The 12,935-nt window shown below is 37.8% G+C and overlaps 1 protein-coding gene across 5 annotated transcripts in view; it reads right to left on the bottom strand.

Moving 5' to 3' along the window:
* Positions 1 to 3,726: 3,726 nt before the first annotated feature.
* SSX2IP (SSX family member 2 interacting protein) overlaps positions 3,727 to 12,935 on the bottom strand; it is a 40,475-nt gene continuing 31,266 nt past the window's right edge. For 3 of the 5 annotated variants that reach the window (XM_082834369.1, XM_082834371.1, XM_082834373.1), the window contains exons 12-14: positions 10,103 to 10,217; positions 9,453 to 9,618; positions 3,727 to 5,215 (exon numbers count right to left, since the gene is read on the bottom strand). In XM_082834369.1, coding sequence (XP_082690495.1) covers positions 5,041 to 5,215; positions 9,453 to 9,618; positions 10,103 to 10,217 — 456 coding nt within the window. In that variant the 3' untranslated portion in view covers positions 3,727 to 5,040. Of the gene's footprint in view, positions 5,219 to 9,452; positions 9,619 to 10,102; positions 10,218 to 12,935 lie in introns of all 5 variants that reach the window. The other 2 variants (XM_082834370.1, XM_082834372.1) reach the window with 1 other exon arrangement.

The raw sequence follows: 12,935 nt of genomic DNA, 5'->3' as shown, positions 1-12,935 counted from the left end.
TTAGAGTATTATTTGCTATTAAATTGGCTATCTCAATTAGATCCTTAATGCCCTAAACTTGAAAAGGTAGAGATTCAGTTCTGAATAGGACTGCCATGGTCACCATTAACAAAAACAAGGGTGAGCTTCGTATGTGGATCAAACAATCAATACCTTTGGAGATGACAGGGTGACAGATTATGGGTTAAGAACTGAACAATTTCACTCAGAAAGCCATACCAAAAGGCACTACAGCAGTCTGGAATAAGTTGAAATTTAGGGATGATAAGATCTGGGTTTTTCAGTTCTGATTTTGTCACTTATAATTATGTGAGCTTGCATTTGTCCCTTGATATCTGAGTCTGTTACCAACTCTCTAAAAATAGGAAGGTTAATATTCTATTTTGCAGGGTTGTTGAATCAAAAGAAAATGTGTTCAGTATACTATATCTTAGTAAACGTGTAAAATTACCACTTAAACGTTAAAAATCTTTGTATTATGAAAAGGTTAGAGAAGGCAAGAGAAGCCTTAAAATACATTCCTTCCAAAAATTAAGACGGTTTGAAGCTTTAATAAATAATCAGTAAAAAATCCCTTGCACAGAGTAATATGTTTTGCTGGTTTTTTTTTTTTAAAGTAAGTAACACATCAAGCACATTATGTAGCAGAGCTATCAGTGCTCACCAAATAGCCTCATTTTCTGCATCTCCCAGTCGTTTGTTGTTAGGTTGAGGCTGTACGTCTAGGTTGTGGACAAAGCAATGTGCGTGTCTCTTTCAGATCTGGCTCTTAATATCCACCGTCACCTGCCCGTCTGCTCTTTTCCCGATTTGACAACATTGCGGGCCATCGAGCAGACCGCCCAATCCACGCTGGTCATTTCATGAGCAAGAATTCAATTTTTGTATTGAACCACACAAGTTTGGTGTTTTTCCCTGTAGAATGGCCTACTCTATTCCAATTCTCTGTGCGAGGAACCAAGCTAGATAGGGCTGGAAATCAACCAAAACAAAAGGCTCCTAGCCCTCCTGAGAAAGAAGAGTTTCAGGATTTTGACCTGAAATTTAGTCCATTCATGACAATGAAGTAATGTGCTACTTGTTTCATTAGTATTTCATCTCTCTCATTAATATTGTGTGCTCACTATGGGTTAGGCGTCATATGAGGTATAAGTATTTCTGAATCTAAAATGTAAGAGGGTCTCTACAGTACCTCCTAAGACCTCTGAAATCAGGTATTTGTAAATGTTAAAAAAACAAAACCAAAACCAAAAAAACCAACCAGTCAAGTGAAGTATTTTTATATAAATCAAATAATTTAATCAGTCCATTCCACTTTAATCTACATCCAACCTGAAAAAAACATATTTAGAGAAATGACTAGAATAACCTATCTTATTATCCTTATCTACATGGCCCAAATCTTTGTAAATTCTTTTTCTATTAGATAATAATACATGTTCTTGTGGGCAGAAATTCTTAATGCTGCTTTGCAGGTATTTTGATTGTAGAAAACAAAAACAAAACCCAACACCCAACAAAAACAAAACAGTAATATATTAATTACATAGTTCTTCCCATAGGAAATAATGCAAAGACTCTTTAACTAGAAGCTTGCCACGTCACTGTTAGGAGACGGATACGTGATCCTGGAGCAGAACAACGAGTCCAAGTTTTATCACCAGACCGAATGTCTGAACAGCATCTCCCATTGTTTATGACAATTTAGGTTTATATAGCTGGTCTTCCACTCAACCCAGAGATTCTCAGTGGCAGGGAGCATGCTTAGTTGTCTTTCCCTCCCCAGTAACAAAAGGTAGTAATAAGCCCTGACACACAGCAGCTACTTTTATATGCTTATGAAAAGAATGAAAAAAATTAAGGACAAACATAGGGAGAAGTATATTTACTAGACTTCCAAGACCCATACTTAATTTAAATCCAATCTAGAAATAAGAACATGATTTACATCAGGCAACAGGTGTTCAAGACTTTTACAACAGGGCAATCACATAAGGGGTTTGCTAGCTCACAGCGTTCCGTGCGTACACACTGCAAAACCTCTCCTGGCATTCCGGGCGTTTTCAAATGCTCCACCAGGGCAGGTCAAAACTGGATTCTAGGGCGCTCTCCTTCTCACCATGTACTATGGAATATGTTTCCCCCCAAAAAGTGTTACCACAGGCCTATGAACAAGTCTGGTCAGCAAAGGTACGAAAAATGCAATTCTAAGTAACGACAGTATTTTAATTATACCATGAGGAAAACAATTTGCCATGGATTGCTCCGTGAACCTACACATTTAATACATTGCTTCTACAAGAAAGTACCTATTTATTAAGTTTAATCTTAATTTTCTGGTAGGATTGTTCTTCTATGAAGTTTCTCATCATAAATTGAAGATATAAAAATTTAAGAGTAGGAAATAAAATCTCTTAAATTTTCTTTGCCACTTTTATGCTTTGAAAATTCAAAATGGATAAAAACAAATAAGGCACAGAATGTTTCAGATCTGCATCCTGATAAAGAAGAAGACACTGAAAATGGTCAGGAAGACTTTCAAGCAAAAGTGAACATGGTTCTCTCTCACCTCATCTTGGCTAAATGCAAGACTGCAGCACGGCTGTATTACTAGTAAACTGCAAACACCTAGAGAGGGAAGGCAAATAAAATCTAGGAGTTTTATGTGTGGAGTCAGGAGTTATCCAGCATGGAAACCGTTTCAACATTCTAGGAAGTTTAGCGTGACTAGGAATCATCATTGGAGCTGGAATGTAAAGCAAACTCTACGCTGTTAAGTAAAACATACAACTACTGGCAGATCTTTTATCAAAAGCACAATGATCCTGGCTTTCATTTTACTGTTTCTTTCACACCTTAGATTTCAAAGTAAGTCTCAAGGGAATTTGTCTCTCCAATATGAGAATTCAACCAACTTTAAAATGAAAAAAACAAAAAACTGATGCTGCTTTGTAGAAATTCATCATTGTGGAATGCAATATTCCTAAAAGAGATTACTCTAAAAATTAGAACACTGTTTCTAGCCAAGTATATCATGGAAAGCCCTGAAAAGAAAACCCCAATTCTTGACAAACGTATCACTGCCTATTTAGAAAATCTGATTGCTTTTCTTTGATCACGTTATTGCTCGATAGCAAAAGAACGATATCACAGCTGTTTCTTCCTTTGGAGTACGGTACTACTTCTGAAATTCTGCATCATTTCTAATATTTTTACATGGTAAAAAAGGGGCATGCACCAAGCTGAATGTGGTGACTAATTTGCTTTTGCTCAAGAGCCAGCTTTTTGAGACTATAAATGTGGTACTTTCTCATGAGCACTTTCACTAATGTCTTACAAGATACTCAATAATATGCTATTAACCCTGAAAAAATGGCTGCTGCTACGCAACTCCAAAGAGTTATATATATAGTGAGTGAGTGGATGACAAAAGTACTTTTTTTTTTTTTTTTTTCCCCAGTACATGGGCCTCTCACTGTTGTGGCCTCTCCCGCTGCGGAGCACAGGCTCCGGATGCGCAGGCCCAGCGGCCATGGCTCACGGGCCCAGCCGCTCCGCGGCATGTGGGATCTTCCCAGACCGGGGCACGAACCTGTGTCCCCTGCATCGGCAGGCAGACTCTCAACCACTGCGCCACCAGGGAAGCCCGACAAAAGTACTTTTTTAACATGACAAATTTAAACTGAACAGCCACAACCAGGTGAGTGAATACAAATGGTTAAACTGCTAGAAAATGGGAAGGCAGATGGGCCTAAACTACAATACCTATAGCAAGGACTGGATCTGTGTAGGCTTCTACATGCAGAGACAAATAGAGTTAGGTACTTAAAGCTTTCTGATGAAATTTCTAGGAAAGTGCTTGGGCCCACACTTACACTATTCTTACTATCAATAATAATAACAATAACAACCATGAAGAATCATGCAATCAGTCCTGAAAGTGAAATGACAAGTTTGTCCAGAGTATCATATCTGGACTATAAAATCTGACGCTTTTATGTTATCAGATTTCCTTATCAGTAAATATCTCATTGAAAAATTATTAAAGAATTACTGGCAACTATACAAAGCCTTTGCTGGTACAGGTGTTACGGTATGGGTACCCATCTGGTAGAGAAAATATCACCATCCAAACATCTTAAATATCTTAATATCTTCTATCATCCAAATATCCTAAGCCAATATTCTTAAATTGTTTCATCCAAAGGTACTCTTGTCTTACCTCTATTATGCTAAAATCAATAATCCTTTGAAAAATTGTAGTATCCTGCATATTAAAAGAACCTAATGCTATAAAAATCTCCAAAATGTAACACTAGTAATGTTAATGATCTAAAGAACTTGGCTTCATGGAATACCTTTTCAGTATTTATTGCTCAGATGGGTTCAAAAAATTCTTAAACATAAGGTGGCAATGGCTCTAATACATCTGTAAACAGAATATCACTAATAAAAATTTTATTGGCATGAAATACTATAATTATGGATGTGTAAAATCTTTAAATCTTAAAGCCCCTTAACATAATCATGTATATCTATGTACAAAACATACATAAATTTCACTTTATTTAAAACATATGAAAGAGGGTATTTCAAATCACACTAAACATAATAAATATATAACTTGCTTTGTTAAAAAGCTACAGTATACATTCAAGGAAAGGCTAAACTTCCAATGCCAACTATATATGAGACAAAATTAAACATTTACAATAATCAGTTTCCTAAAAGTGCTATTTTTAATACCTATAAGAGGAAACTCATTCTAGTGCTTTGTTTGCATCCAAACGTTCATACATTCCTTTATTCACAGAACCAGGTGCTTCTGTTACTAAAAATACATATCCAAAGCTTTTATATCCTTTTAAATAGATTTAACATTTTAGCTCTTTGGGGGAGGAACAGGGAAGCCCAAACAAACAACACAGACCATTTTAAATTATTAGAGATGATTGACTTTATAACACACCCTGTTTCAACTCAGATGTGAAATTTGATGAACATGTTAATGAAAAAAAAACAAAATCCCAGTTCACATGTCTAAGGTAAGTCATCCTTCTCTATGTGAGCGTCTGCGTGGGTCGAGGAGCATCCACTACAGCAAGCTTCCTGTGAATCAGGCCTTGATGCCACGCTCCACTTCTGATTTGTACATTCTCTTCCAACCTGATTTGGCTTAGATTCTTCAGGGGTTGTATTTAGTACACTGATAGAACTGCTGGGGAAAGAAAAGGGAGATCTTAATCATCATCTCCTCCTCCTTTCACACCTTAGATATGCCTGAATGTCTAAAATCTGATGACTCTCTTGTCTCATGCTAAGTAAATTTTGAGGACACACTGGTCAAAAACACAGAAGTGTTTCAACATGGTCACTTTTATCTATCCATCTATTTATTTATCTGTTCAGTCTACTGTGAAGGATGCTACCCAACTAGAGCCTAAGGTAGATAGAGAACATGTGAGTTTTGAAAGCTAATGTTCCCCATACCCCTGTCTTTCTGTCACTAGTTTCTAATCTCTTTACAGTTTCCTTCTTCACTCATCCATTTGTTCATGCATGCTTTCATCCTCCATCCGTTCACTCATGCAGATATTTAATGAGTGCCACAAAGTGGTTAGGAGTCCAGACCCTGAACAGATGGTTTATGTTCATATGCCAGCTGGACCACTTACTACGTCACTTCTGGCAAGTTAACCCTCCCTGTTCTTCAGCTTCCTCAGCTGTAAAATGGAAATAATAATAGAACCTACACCTCACAGGGTTGGGGTGGGAACCAAATGAGTTAACACACACTAAGCACTTAATGATGATGCTCAATTAGCTTTAAGTGTCGGACAATAACGATCTAAGTGTCTGAACACAGACACAGTCTCTAGCTTCAGAGATACAGTCTGAGGTATACTCTGCAACCAGCCTCAAAACAAGGAAATTTAGTTAAATGATTACTTGCAAATCATGGGATTGAACCAATGAACAATACACTTTTATCAACTGAATATCTTACGTAATTTTTTTCACAAAACTTCTTTTGCCTAAATGTTCATTTTTTGGTGTGACTTCAGTTAACTAACTCAACTTTATAATGTGGCAATCCTAAAAAAAATTAAGTTGCTTTAATTCTAAAACGCTAAACCAAAAACATAATTGACAATTTTACTTACACTTACTTGCTTAAAAAAAAAAAAGGAACTTGCTTATAATTCAGATTCAGAATCCCTGCCGTCTCAGATGAGATGAGATCAATGATGAACTAAGTTCTCTACGTAACTTAGTACAAGAGGTACTTTGCACGGAATCCAGGCACAGCCCGTATGTAACATTCCACTCTACGGTGAAGGAGCAATGAGGTTGTTGCTGTAGAAATTAGCTACAAACATTCCTAATTATTTTGTCATAATCTTATTACGAACCCAGATCCAAGGTGCTTTAGGAGCAGGAATCCAAATATACCAAATAATTAAAAATTTCAAGGATGATGTCAAGCTGCACAGCTTCTCTCCTGATAACCAGTTACATGACTCTTTTGTTTTACCGTCAGTGGCCAGTATCTGTGAATAGCTTAATGAAATTTCATTAAGCTCCAAAATTCTGTTTCTATGCCACTGACATTGCTCAGTGTAGCTCTTGAACACAAGAAACAGAAAAGCATTTTTATAATCCACTTATGTTTACATATATTTTTATTTTTATAGCCTGTTACTGAAGGTTTACAATGGACCAAGTACTGTTTTAAGTGCTTTACATATATTGGTACTGAATCTCACGGTACCCTATGATGTAGGTACTAAATGTTGGACTTTTTATTAAACACAAAACAAAGTCTTCAAGGAATATTTACGTTAAATACTTTATAACTAAAAATAATTATGTAAAAAAGTAAAAATTTTAAATACATAAAAATAATTGAGGCAACTAAACTATGTTCTCTTTTAGGTACAGAATGCATTACAAGCATACTTCATTTTATGGCATTTCAACTTATTGCACTTTGCAGATACTGAATTTTTTTTACAAACAGAGGATTATGGCAACCCTGGGTTGTCAGACTAACTAGCATTTTTTAGTGATAAAGTATTTTTAAATTAAGGTATGTACATTGTTTTTTCAGACATAATGCTATTGCACACTTCATAGATTACAGTACAGTGCACACATAACTTTTATATGCACTGGGAAACCAACAAGTTTGAGTATCTCGCTTTGTTGCGATACTTGCTTTATTGCAGTGGTCTGGAACTGAATCTGCAACATCTCCGAGGGCTGCCTGTATTTGTAAATGGTGAGCAGAATGTCTGTCTAAATCTATACACAGAGTTCTGATTGGTCAAATTTGGGGGCTTCAATAACATTCTATGTAAGAACATACCCTGAGCTTATATTATCTTTTGATTGTAAATTAAACAAACTTTAACTTCCCATATTTCACACATCAACCTATTGGCTCTAACTGCAAAACACAGCCTAAATCCAAGCACAGTTCTGTCTTCATGTAATGACCGTAGGGTGCAAATTACCACATCTCTCACCTCAACTCCACTAATGTTTCTTAACTGGCTCTCCTGGCTTGTGCTCCTACAATCTGTTTCTCATATAATAAAATGAAGTAATCTTTTTGTTTGTTTTTGTTTTTGTTTTTTTTTGCGGTTCGCGGGCCTCTCACTGCCGTGGCCTCTCCCGCTGCGGAGCACAGGCTCCGGACGCGCAGGCTCAGCGGCCATGGCTCACGGGCCCAGCCGCTCCGCGGCATGTGGGATCTTCCCGGACCGGGGCACGAACCCGCGTCCCCTGCATCGGTAGGCGGACTCTCAACCACTACGCCACCAGGGAAGCCCAAAATGAAGTAATCTTTTTAAATCTTGGATTTTTCAAAAAATCATTATCTCACTTAAAAGGTCTCCAATGCTTTTCCATTGCCCTTAGAACGATATCCGACTTACAAGTACAGACTAACATAGATGACAAATGAAATCTCAAGTGCGTGGTGGGAGCACAAGCAGAGTGGGGCTGTACATAAACAGTATTAGTTGCGAGTTGGTAACTGCTGAACCTGGGTGAGGGGTACACAGGGTCCCTGGCCTCATTCCCTCTACCTGTGTATACATCTGAACTTTTACATAATGTTACCTCCCACCCTCACACCTCCTGGTCATGCTCACTAACTACACTCGCCATCCACAAACACACCCGTGTCCAGCCTCAGGGTTCCTACACTTGCCTGGAGGACTCTTCCCCCAGCTCCTTTTTTGCCCCCCAGTGTTTACTTAGAGTCCTAATCCTTTTAAAGGCCAACTACAAATGAGAGTGCCTTGTCCTTTTTTAAAACTTCATATTTTTGTTTAAAAATTTATCTATTTCGGCCTTCCCTGGTGGCGCAGTGGTTGAGGGTCCGCCTGCCGATGCAGGGGACACGGGTTCGTGCCCCGGTCTGGGAAGATCCCACATGCCGCAGAGCGGCTAGGCCGGTGAGCCATGGCCGCTGAGCCTGCGCGTCCGGAGTCTCTGCTCCGCAACAGGAGAGGCCACAACACTGAGAGGCCCGCATACCGCAAAAAAAAAAAAAAATTATCTATTTCACAATTCTTGGTCCAAAGGCTAGCTGGTGTCTTCAGCACTTAGCTCCACACCAGTCTCTCTCTCACTACAACAGGCCAACTGTGCTGCAGCCCTGGCTCCTGCTTTCTAAGGCGCCTGGGAAGGCCCTCGTGCCACTGTCTCCTACGTTAGTGAAGAGGAGAGCGATCACCACCACACTCTGCGACATGTCCCTTTGCTCTTTGCTACTCCTCTCTATTTCCCGAGGAAGGTGCTATCTGCTTAGTTCAAAATCAATCCTGGAATAGGCTCTGAGGTAGAGTACTGATATTATACCTTAGAAAATGATGTAACAACTTCAGACAGAGGAAAATACCACAACGCATCAGTTAAAAGCAGTATCTGGCTCTCCTGGGGGTGGGGAGCAACTCTGTCTACCCTGTCATCCTTGGGCACAGATCCTCTTCACCAGTCAAGGGGAGGGGGCCTTTCTCGGGTCTTTGTCCTTCCACACCAATAAAATGGGCACACCACAAGAAACTCTAAGATAGGTACTCTACAGAAACTATCAAAACAATATCCTTCTATTCAATACAATTAAATTATTAAGTAACTCCTGAAATAAGATTGTATTTTAAATTGTATTTTACATGTGAAATAAAAAGAATCACATTATATGACTTAACTCCCAGAAGACAGGGACCAGAGCTACCTTGTTCACTGCTGTATTCCCAGCACCTAACAGGTGTCTACACATAATGGATAGCCAATAAATATTTGTACAATGAATGAGTCAGTCTACTCAATTCCTCTCCAGAGTCTCTACTGTTGCTCCTCCTAGACACGCCAACTTTTCCTTTGCAACGCAACTCTAGCACTTTAACAAGTATGTAAGAAGATCACCTATAGACCAGTACCTATATTCAGATACACAGGAACGCGTCTGGCAAAAGTCTGAAGTCGAAGGAGAAGCAGGAAGAGATTTAGTAAGTTTAGACGTGCAAACTGGAGACCCACTAGGCGCACCGTGAGGCTTCTTTTGCCGTGGCCTCGAGTGTACTGTAGGGTTGTCCCGATCAGAACCTGTTTAAAAAAGAAAAAAAGAAAAAAAAAAGGAAGGAAAAAAGGCACTACATATGGAAAAGCATTAAATATAGTGAAGGTAATTAACTAGGGTCCTAGACTAGATTCATTTGCAGTTCTAAGTGAGGTGTGAGAGAACAAATTAATCTAAATATCCACTGTAGCCCTTTGAGTCTAGTCTAGGTAATCCGGTGATCTTTGTTATGCACAGTCCACAAACATTTAGAAGGATCGAGTTTAAAAACTATTTCTAGACTGTGAATTTTCAAAACTTGACATTATTACATTCACAACAAAAGTTGCTCTGGGTATGCAAAGTCCTCCTGTCATTTCTATTTTGACTCCAGTAAATAAAATATCAAAGTTAATTTTTAGTTCCAATTAGAGAGTTCTTACTGGTGACTGCTAAAGTTATATATTAATAATAATCTACAGTACTTTATTTACATGCATTTTCAGATTAAAGAGTTTATGAAGTACTCACTTCCTGAGAAGGCACTGAAAAGTTTCACATTTTCTGAGTTCTGGTGGTCAAAGGTAGTCATATTTAGAAACTGTTGCTTTAACCAACTGGCTCTTTCTTCTTCAAATGCCTTTCTCTACCATCACAAGCAAACCAAAGAAATACCGATCAATACTTCAACGTTCACACAATTGCCATTTCACACGATTTCTCTAGCTATTTGTGTCTGCTCTCTGATTATCTCTATATATTTAGTCAAAGGAATTAACCCTAGAAAACTAAGAAAAATTTCAGTTAAGAAAATTATGTTTAAAAAATAAAAATTCACCTGTGTCTCCTGACAAGCCAACTACTATTTTCACATCAATTCTGAATAAATTCAAGTGTATAACACAAAATGATAAGCATGTTAGCATAACTTTAAACATATGGAATATGAGCATAACTTTTGAACACACAAAACATGGTAAATATAAGATTACAAACGACAGAAAAATTGACATTTACCCCACTGTAAACTAATCACTTGAAAAACAAAAAGAGATATGACTTCATCAAGCACTGACCTCATCCTCCAACCATCTCCCAGTACTAGCAGCTTTCGGGCCTATGTCAAACCTCCTCCTCCTGAAGAGCTAATTAGCAATCCTGAATTCTCCCTCTCCCCTCGGGTCTCTCATACTTCCTTCCCATCCTTCACTGGCCCCACTGTCCTCAGTGACCAGAGGCAGACAGAGTCTCAGGCGGAGAATGGGGAGTGGTATGCAAAGCAGCAAGAGTATCTCTTGGAGTAGCATCAGGGGTGGTGGGGGGATATGGGCTCAGAAACACAGGTGAGCCCATAAGACAGGAGGAAATGCTGGTGCAAACTGGTTTTGCCTCCTGAGGAAGATAGCTATTGATGACACAGGCTTTTGTAATTACAGAGGAAGGTCATGTCAGCTACTTAAGATAACGTATAGTCTTTCATTCATAAATATTAATACAAAATCATGGATCACCAGACATCTGAAGAAAACTAACAGCATAAAAGAAACACGGCCAGGATAAATAAAGAGAACTGGCCAAGGGAAACAGTTCAAGATAAACTTTTTTTTCAAATAACAAAAATTATCAGACAGATTTATGAATATCTGTAAAATATAATGGTATACCAAAAAAAAAGCAGAAAATAAGGACACTAGAAAACTTAAAAGATAAATTCTGAAATAAAAACTCAGTGGATGAAGTGAATAATAAAACTGACCTTTGCTGAATACCAGGTTGGTGATGCCCAAGATAAGAGTGAGAAAATATTCCTGAATTCGGGACATAAAGTCAATCTATAGATGTAGTCAGAAGGCAAAACATTTGTCTAACAGAAGTTCCAGAATGCAAGAGAAGAAGGAAAAAATACAGAATTGAAGAAAATATCCCTAAGCTGAAGAAATATAGTGTCTTCAGGCCGAAAGGAGCTACCCAGACTTTTCCTGGTAAAATTGAAGAACTCTTAAGAACATAAAATTCCAAAAGCTTCCAGAGAGGGGGAAAAACAAACCACAGGTATCTACAAAGGAATACAGGTTATATAACAGCCAGGCTTCTCGCGAGCAAAACAAAACACTGGAAGAAATGGAATAACTCAAAAGTTGTGAGGGGAAAAGTTGGAAAACTAAACTCTATATCCAGCCAAACCAATCAAGTAAGAATGTATTTTTCGGATATTCCAGAATTCACTCACACACTACTTATGAGAAAATGACTCAAGAAAGTAATACAGCAAATTGGAAAAGGAATCGAAGAAAGAGACTATAACATGAGATATAAGTTGAAGCTGATTCAGGAAATCATAATGGAAGCTACAAAGAAAGTCAAAGTATTTACTACATAGTGATACATGGAAGATTTTCCTCCATGTGGCAAAATCTTAATAACAGAATATTTTTTATGTGTCCAAAAAAATTACTTGGCTATAGAATGAATAACATTTACATAATCACTATGTTACCAATGTTCTGTCTGGTTTTTAATTCTTAAGTCTCCATCTTAGACAAAGTACTTACACCTGAATTGTATTAAAAGACAGAATATAAACGTGATAATCCTTGACAATGAAAACTAATATCACAGACAAAACCTGGGGAGCCGAAGGGTAAGAGCAGTGCAACAAGGGATAAACCTGTACTGTCTGAAGTTGAGCAAACCTGAAATGGAAGCATTAAACAAATTTACTTAAAGCAAGAAAGTCAACCAGGAGAAATAATTCTTTAAAAAGTAGCTTCAAAAAGTAAAAATATTATGAAGAAATCATATGTAAATGAGAAAGTGTAGCTGGGAGGTATGATAAAGACACTAAACTCCTTATCTTTCATAGTGGGGGATCCATAGGCTTATATCGATCAAAATAGTACTTCTGGGAAGGTTGAACTTTATTTCAAGTTAAAATAGTACTTCCCAGAAGAATCACAAACTTTTAACAGTGGTTACTTCTGAGGAATGAAACTGGCAATAAGAATGGAGGATACTGTCTTACCTTGTAGCTTTTTGTATGGATTAAATTTCTTTTTTTAAACCATTTTCAGACATTACTTCTCTAATTTTTGAAAAGGAAATATGTAGGTAATACACTGCTAAATAAAAAAGCGACCTGTCGAAGTGTATACACACACAGTTCAAACTGTTAACTGTTAATGCATTCATCCCTGGGTAAGGGGATGGAGAGAGATAGAACTTTATTTTTACTGTATTCTACCCCTAACCCCCTTTTTTGAAAACAAAAGACATGTTCTTGGTTGCACTCTCTTCTGACTCTACACCTACTGACAGTGGAGACATGACAGATGCCCAAAAGAAACCTCTTGTGTGAAGCTAAACC

The sequence above is a fragment of the Leucopleurus acutus genome (genome assembly GCF_964270905.1).
Source record: "Leucopleurus acutus genome assembly, chromosome: 2".
Lineage (NCBI taxonomy): Eukaryota > Metazoa > Chordata > Mammalia > Artiodactyla > Delphinidae > Leucopleurus > Leucopleurus acutus.
The sequence above is the reverse complement of the archived record's forward strand: the minus strand, read 5'-3'. Positions and strand labels throughout refer to the sequence as shown.